Raw genomic sequence first — 24,919 nt, 5'->3', positions numbered from 1 at the left:
GAGGTTGACCATTTCTTTATTTTGATATCACCTAAAACACTAGGGACTAAAATGGTTGTTAATTGATGTGTACACTGACATGTTAGTGACTTGATTTCATTGAAGACACCTGTAACTCAGATTTAACCGAAAAGTACACAGGTGTGTGTTGTTAGGAAAGTAATATTTCAAAGGGAGGCCACTCACATTAATTTCATGTCACAATTTTCTCTGCCCATCATCAGGCCTCAGACCACAATTAATTTCGCTATATGTTTCTATATAGCCTTAGTGGCTATAACATTTTTATTAATATCAACAGACCCGTGGATTTTTGTATGTACCTTTGCCTGCCAGGGGGACACATACCCTGAAAAGGACAACCCATGTTGTCCAGCTCTTTCTCCCAGCATATTGGTATAAACAAACACACCCTCTAAACCAGGCCGGAGTACACCCATTTTACACAAAAAGCACTACTTTTGCATGGGCCGGAATTACCACAAACAAGTCTTCAATGTTAACAAGTTACACATGTTTACAAACTACATGCTCTCCCATGTCACTTCAGTCAAATAGTTGCCACTTCATAGCTGTCTGCGTGGTCAAATTTCCGGATATAATCTGAGGCCATCACTCGCATTAATTTAGGGATGCATTATTTAATATTATCTATATATAAAAATACAAGTAGTTGCCATCTGACTCCTACATGGAAAAGTTAATGTACCAGGTATACACACTCACACACAGACATGCACGCTAACACACACACCTCGAACTTAAAGGTAGAGTAAACTCAAATAAGAGATTTATGTGTTGGAAAGATGCATACCCGGACCACCAACACATACTGACACTTTAACAAATGAAAAATGCGTAAGTTTAGAGTTAATAAAAAAACATGATTATTCCTGCTAACTGGGGGCAGCCATTTTGTTTAATTTTTGTGACGTCCGGTGGTATAGCTTGGGGCGAAGTAACGTCAGCTCCGTCCATCTGCTTTATGCAGTGTAAACAAACGCTCTAATTTACGACAAGGCGCTTCGCTTTCATCAACCTGACTTGTAAAACAACATAAATGACTTGATAGTATAATAAACTATTTAACTAAATATATTTCAGTTTGCATCAATAGAACGAAATGGACTAGAAAAAAATGCATATTATTAGGCCTATTGGTATGCTGCGTTGGAGCAAAAACGACCACTCACAATACCCAAGTGATAATTTTCTTTTCTTTGGGACTACGTAATTGGTCAGTTTTGTGATTTTAGATGGGAAAGTCTACTTAATCAAGGTTTTTACAGAATTACTTACACTAATAAAGCAGGACGGCTGATCGATTATGGTTAGAGGGGTGTCCGTGCGGTTAACACACAATACCCTGTGATCTTAATAAAAGAAGCACGTCTTTTTAGTGTGTCTAGACACGGTGTCTGGGGACCGTCTAAATATACACCTGCCAATCAGGAACCACAGGTACAGGCCACGGAAAGAAAAGACAAATTAACTAAGAAAACACTCCAATTATTATTTCAGTACGTGGGTTGATTTATGTACAAACCATAATACAGTTATTTCAACACTTTGACAATGGTTGTTTATTTTGTATTAAAAATAATATATAATTGTTGCTGGCTTACTGGGATTACTATTATTACAGAATATTGCGATGCATCCGCAAAAATCAGGTATGTTTTGTTTCTTCAGTAGGAAGACTAATTCCTGATGTGACACGTTAGGTATTATGTAAACACCAGCTCGCCAGAGGGCGTATTCACTGGGATGATACAAAATGGCTGTGCCCGTTATATATAATAGCCGTCACATTTAACCGTTTTATTAATTAACTATACGAGTATACTTGTTGATATTAAGCAATAATGTGCATTATGTATCGTTGAATATGCACACCAGGTCAAATGCCTTGATTGTCCCTTCCTTTAATGGCTGCAATGATGCCAATTGCCGTTGGTGAGATATAAACTGCCATCAGTTGGGGGGGGGGGGGGGGGGGGGTGGGGTGGGGGGGGGGGGGGGTGTTGTGTCATTGATGGCACTTTTGTGCCACCGGATAAAAATTACCGCCATCGGTAAAGCTCTTCACAACTTATATAAACATCTGCCAGTATTTAACATGGTCATCTAGGTCCTGGTTGGAGTTAATGGCAGACTCAAATTGATGTTGGTGGGCCCTTTCACTGACGGCAATTTTTTTTTAATTGCCGTAGGTGATAAATTATTATACAGACACACGGGCACACACAAATACAAATATGTATCTGAAATGGAAAGATACAGAATTTTGTGAAGGGGTCAGCAGGCCTTAAAACGGCCTGTGGCCAAGTCACCGAATATGACCAATGTCCCGTGTGGGCGACTTAAATATTAAAAAAATAATGGCATTAGTCGCCCAAATAATATTATGTGGGAGATCTTCTTTAGAGCTATAACATATGAGCCACTATTAATATTTGTATTCCACATTAAAATCTTGATCGTGGTTCTCTTACCATAATTTGCCAACATCAATTATTATTTTTTGGGCCACCATATATTTTGGTAAGTTTCGAGCCCTGGGTCAGTGGAACATGTATGTTGGTGGGAATATTGACCAGTACCAAATACAAGTGTTAACGGTGCAGTCTGCTACCAGATGGGAGTGGACAGATCAATCCCATATAGTCCCCCCCCCCCCCCCAACACAATTTTGTTACTGCATGCATGTCTTACCTTTTCAAAAATTGTAATGTTTTACCTTTATAATTTACAGAATCTCTGTTAACAGTAACAAATATTAGTTACTCCTATGTTAAAATATTTGTGTGAATGTTGATTTATTTTGTTTTAATTTCAGTACACACAAGCAATTAAAAGATGGCGGCAAATAATCCACCGCAAGAAGCTGTTTTTAAGTCTCATGACGGTTTACAAATTACCATTACTGATGGTGATATCCTCTCTGTACCAGCTGACACACTTGTAACGAGAGAGCACCCAAATTTGAGCCCAGCCAGTCAACTTTGTCGGTCATTCTGTCGTGTTGCAGGTATTACAACTGCAGACTGGATAGATTATGTTAAGAAGATTTACCGACGATTGGAGCACACCACAGTCATTAGTAAAGTTACCAAAAAACCATCTCCTTTTAACTATGTGTTTCACGCCATTGTAGATTCTTCTCAGTTGTCCACCATAGATCTAGAAAAGCTGTATGTTGATGTATTAAGTAAAGCTGAAAAAAACAATGTGCAGTCTCTGGCAACACCACTTCTTGTCAGCGGTATGTATCCATATTTTTATGATTACTGGTGTGTGTTTATATTGAGATTAAATTTTTCTGTTGACATGATACATAATTTATTTATTAGCATTAAATAGACAGTAGATTAACCTGCATAATAAAAGCTTTATAAAAAGTTTCAAATATAAAAAAGCATCATGTTGATAAATATGTTTGAGATTCCCATTCACACAAATATTAATTTTTTTGTTTTGCAGTGTGAAATTATTAAATTACAGAACAAATCTATTTAACAGTCACGCATTACTGCACATAAAAGGAAATCCTTGTCCAGGCCATATCTTCAATTCATAGACATATAGGATCATCAAATCTTGCATGAAAGTAATACTTGGGATGGTGGCGTGTTGTGTACCATTAACTAGATCATCACAACATACTTTTGATGAGCATAGCATATCTTGTTTATATTCTTAAGTTGTGGAGCATTTTGAAGTTCACAGATGGAGAACACACACCCAGTACCCATCCTCAGGATCCAACTTCAATACAAGACAAACTGAAGCTTGATCTGAATGGCTATTTTAATTATTCATGTTCTTGCATTCTTTTAAAAATAATTTCTTTTCAGAAAATATTCGCCAAAAAAACCCTATAAATGTTTTGATGAAGTGTTTAGAAAATCATAAAAGACGATACTTGGAAAATGTTTATTTGGGTGCCTCAAGTTCTATGGAATTTCAAAAGATGTACGACTCTGGGCGAAAACATTTGACGTTAGAAAGAGACAACATGAGTTCTGGTAGAAGCACGTCTGAAACAGTGACAACAATGAATGACAAAACACAGAAGTACTCTGTTCGTGTTGCAGCTTCTTCTTATGATGGTATGTAAACATATTATATACAGTGCAACCTCCTGTAAAGGTTACTGTGACTTTGAATAAAAGTGGCAGAGTTTTGAGAAGCACTTCTTACCTAATTCATTCAAATGCATGTGTCTAAAAGGGGCAATCTCAAAGTTTCATAATGATAAAAAATATATACATTGTGTTAATTTTTGTTGTGAAATGTGAAGGTTATACCTCGAATTGTATGTCCATAAAAATTAAAACCAAATAAATAGAGATTATTATACAAGCATGTGTGTGGTACTGATTTTTACGAGTGTCGGAATACTTGTATCATACATGAATCCTGACACGAGTTTCGTAAAATCAGTACGATTCACATGCAAATGTAATCACTTTCTTTATTATCCATATTGTCCGTAATATTATTTTATGAATAACGAGCCTGGACCATCTCAATATGTTTCAAACATAACTATATAGGCAGGGGTTAAAAAATCCCATCGCCTGACGCCCGTGCCAAGTGGAATTTCCATGCCAAGCAAGTAATTATGTTAACTGCATATGCCCGATGACAAGTGACTAATGTAACACCAAAAACATTTAAAAAGTTTTGTTACAAATCTTGGTAAAACCTTTGGAAAGAGTTCCGATCGTACGAGCATTTACATAGCTCTGAGGAGAACTAACCCTAACCCTAAATGCTGGAACGATCGAAACTCTTGCCAATGTGTTGACACACCAAAACGGAAAACAATGTGTTGAAAAGTTCGATAACAACTTTAGAGTTATTCCCCTATTACTATCGACTAAGATCGGTAATTTCCGCCACTGAACGTTCGACTGAATTCATACAAATAATCGGTTTGATGATCTTCAGAGAAATAGTGTTCAATACGCTTTACAGCTTATATAAAAATAAAGTATACATGCCTTGTGTGTGCAATCATAATGTTTAATCCTTGCAAACATGGTAAATGAGGTGGGATACAGTTTAAAATTGTTATATTCAAATTAAATTAGACGTTAACGTGGTTCCGGAATCTGCTCTTTGCAAATGAACGGGGACGTAAAGCAAGTTTATAATTTCTGAGTTCACTTGAACAGAGCATACATATTATGAACTGTATTTTTATAAAAGTTTTAGTTTAGATATAATAAACCTTGTAGCAGAACATACTTAATGTTTTTTTCAGTACTTTAAATCTACGTTTGTGTAGGTGAAGTTATTTTTCATTAGCCCTACGTCATAATCGTGACAAGTTAGATTTCATTAGCCCTACGTCATAATCGTGATGGTGCGATGCCCTCTAAGCATTCATGAATATATTAATTGTTTCTGCTTTATTAATAGTTTTTAACAAATAAATTATGCTCAGTAAGTTAAAAATACAAGGCTGCAATCAATGTACACCCCCTTCCCGGCTGTTGTTTACCAAGCCTGCACTATTTAAAAACATTTGCAAAGTAACAGACCTCATGTTTACTTTGAGCCCAGCCACGACTGTTTGCGAGAGACTTTTCTCAGCTATTAACAGGGTAAAAACACCTCAGAGAAGTGTTCAGGGGCAAACAAAATTAAATAATATACACACAATAATGACACATGGGTCAAAATCCCTAAACATTTTTGAACCAATGCCAGCCATAAAAGAATGGCTCACGAGTGGAAAGGGATCTCACAACAATGCCAGCCATAAAAGAATGCCTCACGAGTGGAAAGGGAACTCACAACATCCACGGCCATACAAGTGATCACCAAGGCATACATCAACACAATAATTATATTTAGATGAACAAGTGGACACTACCAAACAAATAACAAACTTTAAATCAACAAATGGACACTATTTAAAAAAATAAAGTTTAAATCAACAAATAGAGAAAACAGTTGATACTACTGGACAGACATATACATTTAGTACTTTCTGGGTAAGTGTTGTAACCTATTGGCAAAATCTTTATTTGTGCAATTAAACCAATTACTTTCAAGATTATTACACTATTAAGCACTGTATTAAATTAAATAGGAGTAACACAATTGGTTACCTTAAGAAGTATGGGCAAGTGGAAAAATATATAGGGCAAGTGAATATCTGATTGGCACTTGCCCTGTGGCAAGTAATTTTTTTGAACATTTTTGAACCCCTAATAGGAGACGAAATATGGCGCCATTTTTGTAAGCGAGTACACAGAGCTAAGACTGGGGAAACCGCATTATGTTATGACGTGGCTTCCCAAAGTTATGTCATTCATTATGCACGTAAAATTGTTATGATACACATGTGTCATACTGGTTATACTTCCCTATATATCTTGAAATATGTGGATAATAATTTCATTTGCATAAATTTATATTATTGGTTTGGGTGAGACGTAGCCCATTGGTAAAACATTCGCCCGACATCTGGGATTGATCCCTGTCAGTGGTCTATTTTTCATTCGAGCTAATGCACCATAACTGGTATATTAAAGATCCCTTGCTACTAATGGCAAAATGTAGAAGGCTTCCTCTGAAAGACTATATGTATATGTCAAAATTACCACATGTTTGACATCAGATGGCTAATGATTAATAAATCAATGTGCTCTAGTGGTGTCGTTAAACAAAACAAACAGGTTTTTAAAAATATTATTGGTAAAACTAATAACATATTTGTTACATTATTACTGGTTGCTGTCGCGAAATCAACAACACTTTTTCACCCATGGACATACAGTAATGCGTGCTGTATTCCCCCTTTCCATTCACTCCTTTAAATTCCATCTTTTTAGTCCCCTACTGGTCCAATGTGGAGGGACTATAGGTATCATCTCCGTCCTGTCTCTATGTCTGTCCCACATGTAGTTTGCTGAATGGTTTTTTCCGAATGTCTCGAGATATTGAGCTGACATTTTGTGTGTGGCTTTATCATGTACTGTTACAGATCAAGTTTGACTTTCATGGTGATTTACCCAAGTTATTTCCCTTGAATTTAGCCGATATCAAAATTAGTTTTCCAGATTTGTTTTTGACAGTGCCTCAAGATGTTGAACTGGAATTTTATGTATAGCGTTACTTTCATGACAATTTACCCATTTTTTATAGTTATAGTCATTGAACTTAGAGATATGAAAATTTATTTAACAGACTTTGTTTTGCAATGCCTGAAGATATTGAGATGAAATTTGGTATATAGCTTTATCATGTACTGTTACAGATCAAGTTTAACTCTCAGGGTGATTTACCCTCTCTTTTTTTAAAGTGATGGCCCTTGAATTGAAGAGATACAAAAATGTGTTGTGCCTGGCAGGGCAAAACATATGTGTTGCTTTAGCAGTCCTCTGAGACTGTTTGTTCTAGTGCTCTGGCAGCTCCTATCTTTCACCTTATTTTTGTTGTCTACCTCCACATCACAGGTGGCCGGGACGTAGCCCAGTGGTACAGCGTTCGCTTGATGTGTAGTTGGTCTAGGATCGATCCCCGTCGGTGGACCCATTGGGCTATTTCTCATTCCAGCCAGTGCTCCACAACTGGTGTAACAAAGGCCGTGGTATGTACTATCCTGTCTCTGGGATGGTGCATATAAAAGATCCCTTGCTGCTAATCGAAATGAGTAGCCCAGGAAGTGGCAGCAGCGGGTTTACTCTCTCAATATCTGTGTGGTCCCTAACCGTATGTCTGACGCCACATAACCGTAAATAAAATGTGTTGAGTGCATTGTTAAATAAAACATTTCCTTCATTCCTTCCACATCTCAGTCCTTGTCTCCAATCATGGCAATTGCTTGTAAAGTTTGTTTTATTTAACGACGCCACTAGAGCACATTGATTTTTTTATCTTATCATCGGCTATTGGACGTCAAACATATGGTCATTCTGACACTGTTTTTTAGAGGAAACCCGCTGTCGCCACATGGGCTACTCTTTTATGACAGGCAGCAAGGGATCTTTTATTTGCGCTTCCCACAGGCAGGATAGCACAAACCATGGCCTTTGTTGAACCAGTTATGGATCACTGGTCGGTGCAAGTGGTTTACACCTACCCATTGAGCCTTGCGGAGCACTCACTCAGGGTTTGGAGTCGGTGTCTGGATTAAAAATCCCATGCCTCGACTGGGATCCGAACCCAGTACCTACCAGCCTGTAGACCGATGGACTAACCACGACGCCACCGAGGCCGGTTGGCAATTGCTTGTCTGCAAACTCCTACTAAATTCTCATCAAGTTCAGCTTGTGGGCACAGTCTGACCTCTTTTGAGTGTTTAGTTTTGTACATAGTTTAAATTGTAGAATAATTATATTTTAAAGAAAGTAAATGATACATGATAAATTATAGAATTGTTATCCATATTAAATAAAACTAAATATATAATTAATATTTAATTATATTAAAATTAAAAAGGTCAGTTGATATGTTTCCATGTTTAACTTCAGATTCAGCGGTTGTCAGTGATGAAGTCAGGTCCAACCCAACACGGAAAGAAGACCTGATAAAATCTGAAAGTTTTACTTTCAATTCAAAGCTGAAAGTTGTCGTTTGTCATGGAGACATTTTCAAATCTGGCACACAGGCATTAGTAACAGGAGAAAACAAACAGTTGTGTCCCCTGAGCTCCGATTGGAAAAGGTACTGTTTATTGAAATGGATATCTGAAGAACAATGGAAAACTGATTTCAAAAGAAAACATGTGTTTATTGAAGATAATAAGGTATATACGGATCCAAGACCTACTCACGAATGTTTTAAGTATGTCTTCCACGCCATTGTGTATCCCTACCATGAATATGGAGAAAGAACATGGTTAAATGAAATGAAGAAGTTATATGAGAATGTTGTCAGAGATACAGAGATATACGTCTCCTCCATAGCCATGCCTCTCCTTACGACTGGTAGGTAAATACACTGAACTCCACTGAAAACTCACCAGCCAGATTTGTTGTTGTAAAACGATATAAAAACAAACAATAATACATTTAACTGATTTTGTATAACTGAATGTGTTCTGGTAGGCTAAACCAAACCATAATATTGTATGTATGGGTGAGGATTATTGTGTGTTTTATAGCAATCACACACATGTAATAGCTATGACTGAACAGTGGGTGGTTTGTTTTCAGTGGAGTTCAGTATACGTTCATTGTTACTATAATACATAAAATAATTTCAAATAGTCACAAGATGGATTAGAATATTTACTGAAACTACAAAAGGGAGCTGATAGGATGATATTAGATACAGATCCTATTTCTCTATCTGCCCCACTATTTAAACAGTTAAAATGGATCACAGTGGTAACAAGAATCCATTATCACATGTAGTGGCATATGATGTGAGTGTAGTATGAGGTAGTGTGCATGCAGACAGAATATTAACGGAAAAAATAACTGGTGAAAATGTCAACTGACAAAATTGTAATGGTCAGTATGTGACTGGACACAATGTCTACCATTAATGTGGTATCTGGGTCAACCTCTGAATGTGTATGTGTGTGAGACAGAGAGAGAGAGAGAGGGAGAGACAGGGGGAGAGAGAGAGAGAGAGAGAGAGAGAGAGAGAGAGAGAGAGAGAGAGAGAGAGAGAGAGAGAGAGAGAGAGACATACACACACACACACAGAGAGGTGTGTGTTAGGATTAGGAACATAAAGTTCCTTGCTCATTACAAAATTAGGAATAATTAAAGCATGCTCCCTTGTTGGTTGTAGCCTCATTAACCAGCCTGTCTTTGATATAAAAAAATTAACTTACTGGCATTTGAAAACAAATTCCATTACTAATTGAGAAAATCATATACACATTTAATGCTGTCAAATGTATGCAAGTGGTGTTTTGATTGGTCAAATGAAAGGTTATACCATAGACTGTTTTCTGGGGTTTTTTTTTTTTTTTTTTTTTTTTTTTACAAATGTATAATCTGAAAGTTGACATTTTTACCTTGGGTACAACTTTAATAGTTGACATTTTGACTGTTGACATTTTGTCCTACATCCATTGATGGTAGTGTCTTTTATGGTGTACGTTAATTACTCTACATACATACAGCGTGATGTTATGTACATTGTATGGTGTGGTGTGGTGTGGTGTGGTGTGGTGTGGTGTGGTGTGATGTGGTGTGGTGTGGTGTGGTGTGGTGTGATGTGATGTGATGTGGAAGGAAGGAAATGTTTTATTTAACGATGCACTCAACACATTTTATCTATGGTTATATGGCGTCGGACATATGGTTAAGGACCACACAGATATAGAGAAAGGAAACCCGCTGTTGCTACTTCATGGGCTACTCTTTTCGATTAGCAGCAAGTTATCTTTTATATGCACCATCCCACAGACAGGATAGTACATACCACAGCCTTTGATATACCAGTCGTGGTGCACTGGCTGGAACGAGAAATAGCCCAATGGGCCCACCGACAGGGATCGATCTCACACCGACCGGTGATTGTTATGTGATGGTGTGGTATGATTTGATGTACTATGTTGTGATGTGTATAATATGGTGGTGATGTATGTAATATGGGCAAAAGCTCTGATATTGTTAACTTTCAAAAAATATGGTTCGACATCATTTGGTTTGCATGCATTGCTGTAATAATTAATTTTGTGTGGTGATACTTATTTTTATTCAACAGTATGCAAATAAATGTTAAAAAGTATATTCTGCATGTCACCAAAGACAGAAAAATGTGTTACTAGTTTTGTGTAGCATGTAATATATGCAAGAATTAATTTTCTTTATGGCTTATAAACTATTTATCAGCTGTGCATTATTCATATTTAAATGTAATATTATGAAATTTTACCATGTACATACAAAAATGACCATCATAATCTTAACAAATATGAAACCTGATAATTGATTTTAAAAAACCCAGAACATGTTACGCTATATTTTGATATTTTTATAGAATAGAAAAAAAAGTATTTTGTTGTGAATATATGACTGCCATTAGATTGTGGGAATAACACCCTATGACAGGTATGACACCCTTTAACATGTATAACACCCTATAACATGTATAACACCCTATAACATGTATAACACCCTATGACATGTATAACACCCTATAACATGTATAACACCCTCTGACATGTATAACAGTCTGACATGTATAACACCCTCTGACATGTATAACACCCTCTGACATGTATAACACCCTCTGACATGTATAACACCCTCTGACATGTATAACACCCTCTGACATGTATAACACCCTCTGACATGTATAACACCCTCTGACATGTATAACACCCTCTGACATGTATAACACCCTATGACATGTATAACACCCCATGACATGTATAACACCCCATGACATGTATAACACCCCATGACATGTATAACACCCTCTGACATGTATAACACCCTCTGACATGTATAACACCCCATGACATGTATAACACCCTCTGACAGGTATAACACCCTCTGACATGTATAACACCCTATGACATGTATAACACCCCATGACATGTATAACACCCTCTGACATGTATAACACCCTCTGACATGTATAACACCCTCTGACATGTATAACACCCTCTGACATGTATAACACCCTCTGACATGTATAACACCCTCTGACATGTATAACACCCTATGACATGTATAACACCCTCTGACATGTATAACACCCTCTGACATGTATAACAGTCTGACATGTATAACACCCTCTGACATGTATAACACCCTCTGACATGTATAACACCCTCTGACATGTATAACACCCTCTGACAGGTATAACACCCTCTGACAGGTATAACACCCTATGACAGGTATAACACCCTATGACATGTATAACACCCCATGACATGTATAACACCCCATGACATGTATAACACCCTCTGACATGTATAACACCCTCTGACATGTATAACACCCTCTGACATGTATAACACCCTCTGACATGTATAACACCCTCTGACATGTATAACACCCTCTGACATGTATAACACCCTCTGACATGTATAACACCCTTTGACATGTATAACACCCTATAACATGTATAACAGTCTGACATGTATAACACCCTCTGACATGTATAACACCCTCTGACATGTATAACACCCTCTGACATGTATAACACCCTCTGACATGTATAACACCCTCTGACATGTATAACACCCTATAACATGTATAACACCCTATGACATGTATAACACCCCATGACATGTATAACACCCTCTGACATGTATAACACCCTATGACATGTATAACAGTCTGACATGTATAACACCCTCTGACATGTATAACACCCTCTGACATGTATAACACCCTATGACATGTATAACAGTCTGACATGTATAACACCCTCTGACATGTATAACACCCTCTGACATGTATAACACCCTATGACATGTATAACAGTCTGACATGTATAACACCCTCTGACATGTATAACACCCTCTGACATGTATAACACCCTCTGACATGTATAACACCCTATGACATGTATAACACCCTATGACAGGTATAACACCCTTTGACATGTATAACACCCTCTGACATGTATAACACCCTATGACATGTATAACACCCTATGACATGTATAACACCCTCTGACATGTATAACACCCTCTGACATGTATAACACCCTATGACATGTATAACACCCTATGACAGGTATAACACCCTTTAACATGTATAACACCCTATAACATGTATAACACCCTATGACATGTATAACACCCTCTGACATGTATAACACCCTATGACATGTATAACACCCTCTGACATGTATAACACCCTCTGACATGTATAACACCCTCTGACATGTATGACACCCTCTGACATGTATAACACAGTCTGACACGTATAACACCCCCTGACACGTATAACACCCTCTGACATGTATAACACCCTCTGACATGTATAACACCCTCTGACATGTATAACACCCTCTGACATGTATAACACCCTCTGACATGTATAACACCCCATGACATGTATAACACCCTCTGACATGTATAACACCCTCTGACATGTATAACACCCTCTGACATGTATAACACCCTCTGACATGTATAACACCCCATGACATGTATAACACCCTCTGACATGTATAACACCCTCTGACATGTATAACACCCTCTGACATGTATAACACCCTCTGACATGTATAACACCCCATGACATGTATAACACCCTCTGACATGTATAACACCCTATGACATGTATAACACCCTATGACATGTATAACACCCTCTGACATGTATAACACCCTCTGACATGTATAACACCCCATGACATGTATAACACCCTCTGACATGTATAACACCCTCTGACATGTATAACACCCTCTGACATGTATAACACCCTCTGACATGTATAACACCCCATGACATGTATAACACCCTCTGACATGTATAACACCCTCTGACATGTATAACACCCTCTGACATGTATAACACCCCATGACATGTATAACACCCTCTGACATGTATAACACCCTCTGACATGTATAACACCCTCTGACATGTATAACACCCCATGACATGTATAACACCCCATGACATGTATAACACCCTCTGACATGTATAACACCCTCTGACATGTATAACACCCTCTGACATGTATAACAGTCTGACATGTATAACACCCCATGACATGTATAACACCCTCTGACATGTATAACACCCTCTGACATGTATAACACCCTCTGACATGTATAACACCCTCTGACATGTATAACACAGTCTGACATGTATAACACAGTCTGACATGTATAACACCCCATGACATGTATAACACCCTCTGACATGTATAACACCCTCTGACATGTATAACACCCTCTGACATGTATAACACCCTCTGACATGTATAACACCCCATGACATGTATAACACCCCATGACATGTATAACACCCCATGACATGTATAACACCCTCTGACATGTATAACACCCTCTGACATGTATAACACCCTATGACATGTATAACACCCTCTGACATGTATAACACCCTCTGACATGTATAACACCCTCTGACATGTATAACACCCTCTGACATGTATAACACCCTATGACATGCATGGGCTACTCCCTCTCATATCCACCCCAAACATTTTCCTGTCTTGGGTGAAGGAGCCAGTAAAAGTCGACACCTGCGCCCATGACAGGCGTGTGCTACAACAGCTTGTTCTAAATGTGCATGCTAAAACCTATGACATGACCTGACCTAGATTCTGGTTATTAGCACTTGGTAACAAGCAATAAAAAGCAGGGTTAATGAGACAAGTAGTCTGTTTTTAAAGACAACTACATGTACGTGAAGTTGCATGTTGGTAACAGATTTTGTTTAAACATTTAAAAACAGTATGGTTGATTTTCTTTAATGTTGTGGATTAATTAGATCACTAAATATTTTCAAAAGCCTCACCTTAATATCTCTGTTTTGACAGTTATTGTTTGATTTGTTAATTGTTTTCTTCACTTATCTCCAATTAGCTTCCATTCAATTATGAGAAGTATGTGGCAATATCAAAATTTTGATTAACTAGGACATCAAACATTATTAAAATTACCTTTTGTTAGTATTTATAGTTATTTTGCTTTTTTTAATTATCACAACAGTCAACAGCTTTGTGAAATTATGTTGAGAATTAGTTTGCAATTGGAAACAAATTATGTTACTTCTGTTACTTTTTATAAATGTGTTTGTTTTAAATATTTTTGTTTTACAAAAGAGACACATCAGTTTGCAGGATAAAATACTGATCACTAGATTAGTTTCAGTACGAGTACAAACATGTCTAAATAGACATTCCAAGTCTTTCAGAACCCGATTTTTCTTACAAATGTTGATGTTTATGAAATGAAATGTAATTTGTATTTCTATAAATATTCAAACTGAAACATACATTGCACATGTACACTTATTACATACATGTTAAAGTACATTGTAGCTTTGGATACTAAGCAGACCTGTCAACCTTTAGTCAAGAGAAAGCAGGAGATTTTGTCAGAAAACAGGAGATTTTTTAACTGCACACGATTTAACACAACTTTTTAAAAAGTACTACAATAAGTTATATGAACACTACATAATGTCATGTATACTTGTCAACCGTAGTTATTGGCATTAAACCCCCCCCCCCCCCCATGCAGTGTAAGGATTAAAACATTGTAACACTTGTCAATTTCACTCTGGCTGGCAGTTGCTTTGATGTAGCCTTCAGAACAGAACAGAACAGAACTTTATTTCACTCAGGCCGCTATTCAGCGGCATATGAGGTACATTAACAATAATTATATGACAGTGACAAGATGGGGTTTACAGGAGAAAATTTACATGTACAATATCAAAACAAAAAATTTCTAATAATAATAATAATACAAAATGAAATATATTTCTAATAGTAATAATCTATCTATATATATATATATAGTAGTAGTCGGAATAAAACAGCATAAGCTTGGGAGACAATTCTTTTTAAGGTTTACCGAATTTATCCGTAATTTCTTTTATTAATTTGCATTTGTGACATACAAAATACAGTAAAAACTAATCATATTTAATTATCTTTATTAAATTTATTCTAGGACACAATTGCCTTGGCCAAGTCTATCTTTCAGTGTCATTTCATTTCAACTTATTTTCGTGCTTATATCCAATTAAGGTTCAAGCACGCTGTCCTGGATACACACCTCAGCTATCTGGGATGTCTGTCTAGGACAGTGGGTTAGTTGTTAGTTGGTTAGTGGTTAGTGAGAGAGAAGAGGGTGTAGTGGCCTTACACCTACCCACTGAGCCCTTAAGAACTCGCTCTGGGTTGGAGCCGGTACCGGGCTGCGAACCCTGTTCCAACCAGCCTGTAGTTCGATGGCTTAACCACTGCGCCACTGAGGCTGGTCTTTCAGTGTCATCAAAGGCTTTAAGCTAACACATGCGCACATAAAAATAACAATGGACTATTCCACAGCTTCAGGGAGGTTTTTATGTTCAGTTCCCTTGTCAGTATTGTTTTAAGTAATTTTGTAACAAAGGACAAATTACATCTGAAATCCTGCCATCAAGACTTAAATGATGCAATAATGGTCCCAGGATTACTGCAATAAACATTTGAACACATTGCTATAAGCACTACGATGAGTCTTGTTGCGCGAGATGTCAACATTGTACATCGCCAGTTTTAGTAACCACTTTTACTTTTTCTTCTTTTAAAATTAGTTTTTATTGTTTCTGGTAAAATATTAAAGGTTTGTGGAACATTTTATGATGGAATTTTCTATAATTTTTTGGTTTTCGTATGCAATTAATCGATGTTTTTCTTTATAAAGCTATTCAAATATGCGACATAATTTGTATTGATTTAATGCTATTTGGTTTAACCGAATTATATGCAAATAACTGATTTATGCTATAAACCGATATGCAATAAAGTGGATTCGACTGTATATATATATATATATATATATATACACACACACATACCTTTTCAGTGTTAGATGGTTTGATGAACGTGCAGCTAAACATATATAGGAATCAACTTGTCTTGAATTTCATTATGTACAACGAACATGATTAGGATAGTTGGGATGGGAAAAACCCACTGGTTCCGAGGAAGTGGTTCCAGAGCACAATATTTCACTCAAACTGCCTTTCTGTTTGTGTGTTGGTTACGCAGAATTAATTTACGCGAACTGCAAATCGGTTATGTTGTGACCTGTAGACGTTCAGAAATTAAAACTCGCAAACTTCACGATTACAGGAAATTTATTCATGCAGACATACTACTAGTACTAGTATTCCGGCAAATGTTTTAGACTGATTTTTAGTACTTATTGCACGGCAAACCAGTAGACAACCGGTATATTACAACTGTTGTAACTTGCGACCGAAGGCTCAGTATAGAGTCACGGACCGCTAAAGCGCCTAAATTATTTGCTATTCTATCTCTAAAGGAATATATGTAGACATAATATTGGATTGCCTATAATTTTACATAGGTTGAAAACGGTTTTAATGTAAACGAAAATGCAAAAGTGTCACAAAAGCTGAAAAATACTAACATCACATAATGAGCTTTAAATAACAAACATTTGGAATGTCACTGTAATATAGAAGTACCAGCGATAAAGTGAATATAGCATCACCACTGCAAAATATAAGTGTCAAATTGTGGTCTTTCTTTTTATGTTATTATAAGATTTATTTTTATTAATATAATCATGCACCAATGAGTAGCCTGTTTTATAGTTCAGAGGAACTGGACATTTGTTGTTTGGGTTTTTGGTGAGTTTTTTTTAAATCTGCTGTATACTAAATTTTACATATTATCAGTGACAAATGGTAGCCTTTATTTGTTATTTATATAAAAACAATTATTAGTCTAATCATGCACCAGTGAGTGACTGAGTGTTTTGCCTTATACTTCAGAGAAACCAGGGAATGGAAATTTTTCCTCCAAATGTATCTATTTTATTTCAGTACTGGGCTAATAGTGTTAACTTCAGCAAGCTGCACAAAGGTTCTAGAATACAGTGGCCCGATGCCCGAGGACAGTGGTTTTTAGATTCGGACAACTAAAAATTACTTTTTGCGATCCTGATGGCAAGTGGTCATTATAATAATAATAATAATAGTAATAATAATAATAATAACAATAAATTTATTAATAATAACAATAATATTAATAAATCTACAACGCTACGATCATACGAAAACAAAAGAAACATCTACAAGTCACTTCTTTCGATTTGCAAGCATTACAGAAACTGTTTTATAAAACGTTTTCTTTTGTATTTTTTTTTAACTTTATGTTTGAGCTAAAAATTATGTATTTAAAATATAATTTCAATGTAACTTTGAGGTAACCGATCAGGTAATCCACAGGTTACCCAAATATAATTCACGTAACTGAACAATTGGTTACCTAGATAAAAACCACGTGAACCGACTTCCGGTTACCTCAGATTTCAAAATATTGTCCCCTGTGGTTCATGAACTACGACCCAAGCATCTCAGGTGTGCACTACCGACTCACATTATAAAAAAATAACTCGTGAAACTTAGGCCTGCAATTACTTCAATTGATAGTGTTGGTTGGGACATTGACATTCACGTGGCATTTTTAATTCAACATTTACGCAACCAGTCTCCCTCCCTCAACATTTTGTAACACATCATTTGACCTATCGCTACAAGTTACGGACGGCTCTGACAGTGTTACATCATTGATCTAGAACGGCCCCAATGTTGTTGATTTAAAAAAATACAAACTCTTGAAAAATTTGTCATTACAAAGGATTTTATTCCAAACGTGGGATGCCCTAATAAAGATAATAAAAACCCCATATTTTTAGACACCATCATCAATGCGTAATAAGTTGTCAAGTAGACCAGTGTGTCCGTGCAGAATTCCAAGAGTAAAAATAATCTGATCCCGATAACTCTGATTGGTCAATATGCCACAGATCGAGCACTGCGCATCAAATCATGTTCCAGTCACATGGTCTGCGACTTTCTAACAAATAAAACAAAAATTAAATAGTCAGCAATGATCATTGATTACTGTTAGATCTATAGTGTGTACATATATACATATATAAATAACATATGCACATTCATTAACCTCTGACTGAAATACAAATATTTAAATGAAGTTTCATTTCATTTTTTTTTAAAGATAAAAAAGAAAAATAATAGATGTAAAAAAAATACCTAGGCTTATTCCTACATACCTATTATCATTTCTTTTCCTTCTTTTTATTATTCCGTCTAAATTTCATGTCTTTCTTTTTTTTAAAGAAAGTTTAAAATTATACGATTGCCATTTTTGGGACCTCACGTAAGCTTTGTAGGCTAACAGTTATGAACTAATCAAGACATTTTTAACCTGACTTCGCTTATTTCCGTAACGAGTTCATTTGTGTAGGCTACAGAAGCCAATTTTTAATTCAATTCCTTTTCTCTTTTTGTCATAACTATATGAAAAGTATAAATGAGTTATCCTTACCAGACGTAGTGATCTACTACCCTACAAAAGTGGATTGTTTCTAATTAATAATAAATTAAATAGGCAAAGAAGTTTTGATCGGATTGGTACGTCTTCGAAGATGTTTATTAAACCCGTGTTTTCCGATTTGTATAGCAAAGATAAGTACCAGTCATATATTAAAATCTTGCATGGACGCTACTGTTCTCATAACTTTTTTTTCTGGTATTATTAAACGGATCTTTCTATCAGCTACATAAGATAAATAGTGGGAATCAACATACAAAAATACTTTACGTGTGTTGTTTGTTAAGTGTAATGTGCTTTATTTTTCACACTCGCCAGATTGAAATTATGTGCGCTGTACGAGCACGATCGCACCCGCGCACCTTAAAAAGCAAGGTCTGGATATATGTAATATGCTGTGTGATGTGTGCAATATGGTGTGATGTGATATATGTAATATTGTGCGATGTGATATACATGTATGTACTATGCTCTGTGATGTGTGTAATATGGTGGTGTAGAGCGGTGTGATATATGTAATATGGTGCGTGATGTGTGTAGTGTACTCTGTGTTTTGTGTGTGGTGTGATTTTGTGTGATGTGATGTGGTGACTGGTATTGGGTATATTGTGTGTTATGTAAAGTATTGTGTGATGTTGCATGTGATGTGGTTTGGTGTGATCTGGTCTGGTCTGTTGTGGTGTAGTATGGTATAGCATTTGATCATATTCAACTAATATAAGGTTTAAGCATGTTGTTCTGGGCACTAAATTGATTAAGTCATGACTTGTCGTTTCTAGCTCTACCACTGATCTAAATTCTCAACAACTCTTGCCCACTAAATGCTCAGGTATATCAGACGCTTAAATTACTGCTTTTAAACTTCAGAAAATGTTCCGAGAGGTTTTGCAATAGATGCAGCTCTTCAGAGTCTGGCTGAGATAAAAACTACTTTGAAAGAAGTTCACATTTATGTGCCCAATTTGGATGACATCAACAAAATCCTCAGTAGTTGTCGGCAGAATGTGGACAAGTTCATTGACATGGTGAATTCTTCAGATGTATGGAACAAGAATGATTCAGCATCAAAATCACACACATCATCTGTACCCTCCACAGATACTGCACCGTCTAACAGTAAGTTAAGTGTATTTGCATGGGTTTCCACAATGATTTTAAAGGGATCACATCATTATGTCATCCAATAAGCAGCTTGTAGGCGACACATATATAGTTCCATTGAAAATAGTGCCCCTTTATTTTAGTTTGTTGGAATTGGCCAGAACTGATTATACAATGTTGAAGGGGGCCAACTCATTATGGTGTGAAAACCGGGTTGATTCCTGCATCTAGAACTGAATGTCATATCATGTAGTGTAAAAACCGGGTTGATTCCTGCGTCTAGAACTGAATGTCATATCATGTAGTGTAAAAACCAGGTTGATTCCTGCGTCTAGAACTGAATGTCATATCATGTAGTGTAAAAAACGGGTTGATTCCTGCGTCTAGAACTGAATGTCATATCATGTAGTGTAAAAAACGGGTTGATTCCTGCATCTAGAACTGAAAGTCATATGTAGTGTGTTGCCCGTCTATTGTGGTTTAATGAGAGTTGCTTACATTTGGGATTCTTGAAATAAAGGAGGTGAACTTGTCATTTGTTTCAGTAGAATGATGTCATAGGGACTATATATACTCTCTTCTTCTAAGGTACAAAGTTAAACGTGGCTTTTCCGGTTTAATTGCTGCATTATGAGGCTAGTATTTTATATGCTCTCTTAAGTATAAACAATAGTGGTGACATACCTATAGTCTGCCCCATCTTTTATAAAAAAGTGTGTTTTTTTGTAAATAATTTCTGGTTGGTTAAAAAGTGTCATATTTTGTTATTTCCAAATACTTTTACTTTCTTTTCTTTTTTTTATGCCAAACCAAACCGAAATTATTTACAAATTTTTTTTTCATAAAAGGATGGGATGGACTATAGTTACTTGTTCTGCAAGTTAGTCATTTTATTGCTTAAAGATTCACATCACCATTTTTACCAGATGTTTTATACATATATAATGATATAGACTTGTTAACAAATTGAGCTTGACATTAAGAGATAGGTTTCAACTGTTTCTCTTTATCAAGCAATGTTGGAACTGTTAGAGATATGTTCCAATGATTTATTATAATAAAAAGATTAATTGGTTTGGCTCTATCGATGTGATGATGGATTATGAAAATACATAATTGATTGTGTGGGAAAATGTAACAATAATTGTTCCACCAGTTTGAATGATGTAGAAATGTTGGGATTGGGGTTTCTTTTCATGTGTACATAAATTAAATAATTTTGAATAGTTATTAATTATAACATTAGTGATTTGTAGGGTTTATTAACATGGCACTGGGTGCTTGGTCCTTATAATTATAATACTTATGTTCATATAATTCTGATCAATCGTATAATCAAAAGCTGATCTGTTGTTCAAAATGATTATAATTGATGATTTATGATGAAATTCCATCCAATTCTCAACACTAGAAATTGTTTGACAGTCGGTGCATTGGAATATTGACTGCCGAAATAGGTTTTTTAAGGTAAGCTAGGGGAAGTATGGAATTACAGACCGTGACAATAAAACAATTTAAGGGAGTAATTAATTGCTCCCCTAACTTAAATTATGGGAAGCCATTTATGATATTCTGGCATTAAAAATAATGATTCTTATAGTTCTTCTTTTCTTTTTTATTCAGAAAATTTTCTGAGTCATGACAGTGATAAATTACCAATGACAAACTCCATTGACAAGAAGAGTGAGTGTTTCACCAATGTGTCCAATATTAAAATCGTTATTTCTGATGGCGATGTCCTGGACTCGCAGACAGATGTTCTGGTGACGGGAGAATGTCCGTGCTTGATTAAAAAGAGTGACATCTGTAGGAGATACTGCCAGAAGGAAGGACTGTCAGAAAGAGACTGGAAAACGTACTTGAAAGAGAATTACTGTGACATGAACACTGTGTGCAGAAGTGCAAGACCCAAAGTTTTGTCATTTGATTGTGTGTTCCATGCCATTGTCAGTCGATATACTGGAAAAGACCTATGGCTTCATAACATGACACAGCTATACAGAAATATAGTCGATAAAGCAACAGATTACAAAACATCTTCCATAGCCATGCCTCTTCTTACTTCAGGTATATATGTACGAGTTATAATTTTGTCAGGCATGAGCATGACCATTCCACTGCAACCTCATCCATTCAATTTGTAAAACACTGTTAAGTCATTCATTAAAACTTATTTTTCGTGCTTTATCCAATTAAGGTTCAAGCATGCTGTCCTAGCTGGGTTCACCTATCCAAGGCTCGAATTTGGTAGGCGGCAGGCGGCAATTGCCGCACAAAATGCTTTCCAACTTAGTTCTAAAACTTGTTTCCAGTATATCCCAGAATTCTTGATTCGCGTTTGTCACGCGTTTCCTGCATTTCAGTGTCGTGAACTATTTAGACTGGTTTTCAGAGTGGTCATTCGGTTTAACATGTAGCTTAAAAACTAGTCATGGAAAAAATGGAATCAGCCGAGAAGTTCCGAGTGTCACAACTTTCAAAAACCACTAAAATTTTGAGACTATCATCAACCACGCTACTTACAATCATGGCCGCGGTAGAACTGCTTCTCAATTTCAAATATTTGCCTCCCAATTAAAATTTGATTGCTTCCAAATCAACAAAATGAATTTCAAGCCTTGCTATCACTTTCTCTATCTCTCTCACTATCTCTCTCCATCTTTGAGTCTCTCTCTTGCTTTCTCTCTGTCTTGATCTCCCTCCCTCCCTCAGTCTTTACCATGTGTCGAAAAATAACCAGATGTTAAATATAAATAGTCATAGTTTTAAAATGTGCTGAGGTGTTGTTAAACAAACATTCCTTTTCCCCCCACAGTTTTAGATGCTGTTCCTAGAGAATTGGCAATAGAAGCAGCAGTGAAGTCTCTTTCCTGTATTTCATCATCCACTATCAAGGAGATCCATGTAGTAGCATCGAGTTTGGAGTTTGAGGAAATACGTAGATGCTTCAAAGATCACTTAAGACCAGCAAGTGACCCTTCAAGGTTTGACCGATCACCAACTACCAGCAAACAAACATTGCCAATGGTATACACGGATGAGTCGACATCATCACATGGTGTTTGGTCATCTAGTAACACCTCACCAGCTACAACCTCATACCCGAACAATTCTGCATCACGTGATTTCTTCTCATCAAGTAAGACATATTTGACTACATCACGTGACCCCCACCCATTCAGGGAGAAAAATTCGCCTACAGCCTCACTCCAGAACCAGTCAACTTCACTTGACCTGTACCCATCCAGTACTTTGACTACAACTTCCCTCCGGAACCAGTCGACATCACATGACCTGTACCCATCCAGTACTTCGACTACAACTTCACTCCGGAACCAGTCGACATCACATGACCTCTACCCATCCAGTACTTCGACTACAACTTCACTCCGGAACCAGTCGACATCACATGACCTCTACCCATCCAGTACTTCGACTACAACTTCACTCCGGAACCAGTCGACATCACATGACCTCTACCCATCCAGTACTTCGACTACAACTTCACTCCGGAACCAGTCGACATCACATGACCTCTACCAACTTCATCCAGTACTCACATGACCTCATCCAGTACTACAACTTCACTCCGGAACCAGTCGACATCACATGACCTGTATCCATCCAGTACTTCGACTACAACTTCACTCCGGAACCAGTCGACATCACATGACCTGTATCCATCCAGTACTTCGACTACAACTTCACTCCGGAACCAGTCGACATCACATGACCTGTATCCATCCAGTACTTCGACTACAACTTCACTCTGGAACCAGTCGACATCACATGACCTGTATCCATCCAGTACTTCGACTACAACTTCACTCCGGAACCAGTCGACATCACATGACCTGTATCCATCCAGTACTTCGACTACAACTTCACTCCGGAACCAGTCGACATCACATGACCTCTACCCATCCAGTAAGATTTCTTCAACTACAACGTACAGTTACTTCACTCCCAAACCAGCTAGTCCACATCATTTGACTATTTTTCATCCGTTAAACATTAAAACATCTACTACATTTTATGGCACACAAAATGGTAATATATCATTTAAACTATAACATTATTACATTCCCTTTTAAAACATACAAAACAGTATTTTGTATTGTTACTATACATGCCAGTTTAATCTAATTATAATAAATTTAAAATACATTTTTACCCAGTCAATTAAAACAATCTTTTATTGAACATAATGTGTCACACAAAACAATCTTTTATTGAACATAATGTGTCACACAAAACAATCTTTTATTGAACATAATGTGTCACACAAAACAATCTTTTATTCAACATAATGTTTCTCACACAAAAGACTACAACTTAGCATGATGTCAAGACAAGACAAGAATTTATTTACACTTGGGCCGTTGCACGACGACATAGGAGGAATATACATACAGTCAAATCCATTAACTATTCCCATAGGGCCATTTTTAAAATCGTCATATGTAATCAAACTTTTTTTGGCGTTGGAAGGAAGTATCTTGGGGGGGATGTAAACCTAATAAAATATTGGTGAGTTTTATTTACATGTTTGGTATACAACACTTCAAAACCATTCCACAAACTGATTTCAAAACACGTGAAAAAGAGCCAAACTTCATACCTTATCCATGAGATTCTAATAAAGCCTGATATTTTTATTTTATACCATTAAAGAATAGTTATTGTTGATACTTTATCATGAGAACATTTTATTAATGTCAGTAATATACGGGTTTGTTTAATTTAGCTTTATGTCATTTGTTTTATGTAGCCCGACCAATGTAACACCCGTAACGGAAAAAGAA

General features: G+C 36.6%; 2 protein-coding genes across 2 annotated transcripts in view; both read left to right on the top strand.

The window, feature by feature from the left end:
• Nucleotides 1-23,678, top strand: part of LOC121377894 — a 28,485-nt gene extending 4,807 nt beyond the window's left edge. The window contains exons 2-7 of the mRNA XM_041505992.1: nt 2,840-3,265; nt 3,858-4,112; nt 8,493-8,948; nt 19,881-20,129; nt 21,738-22,181; nt 22,930-23,678. Of these exons, the coding sequence (XP_041361926.1) occupies nt 2,860-3,265; nt 3,858-4,112; nt 8,493-8,948; nt 19,881-20,129; nt 21,738-22,181; nt 22,930-23,678 (2,559 nt within the window). The 5' untranslated portion in view covers nt 2,840-2,859. The remainder of the gene's footprint in view (nt 1-2,839; nt 3,266-3,857; nt 4,113-8,492; nt 8,949-19,880; nt 20,130-21,737; nt 22,182-22,929) is intronic.
• The window catches only part of LOC121377893, a 31,210-nt gene continuing 29,965 nt past the window's right edge, over nt 23,675-24,919 (top strand). The window contains exon 1 of the mRNA XM_041505991.1: nt 23,675-24,041. Coding sequence (XP_041361925.1) covers nt 23,675-24,041 — 367 coding nt within the window. The remainder of the gene's footprint in view (nt 24,042-24,919) is intronic.

Source organism: Gigantopelta aegis, chromosome 7 (genome assembly GCF_016097555.1).
Source record: "Gigantopelta aegis isolate Gae_Host chromosome 7, Gae_host_genome, whole genome shotgun sequence".
NCBI lineage: Eukaryota > Metazoa > Mollusca > Gastropoda > Neomphalida > Peltospiridae > Gigantopelta > Gigantopelta aegis.
Note: the sequence above shows the minus strand (reverse complement) of the source record. Positions and strands in the feature narration are given on the sequence as shown.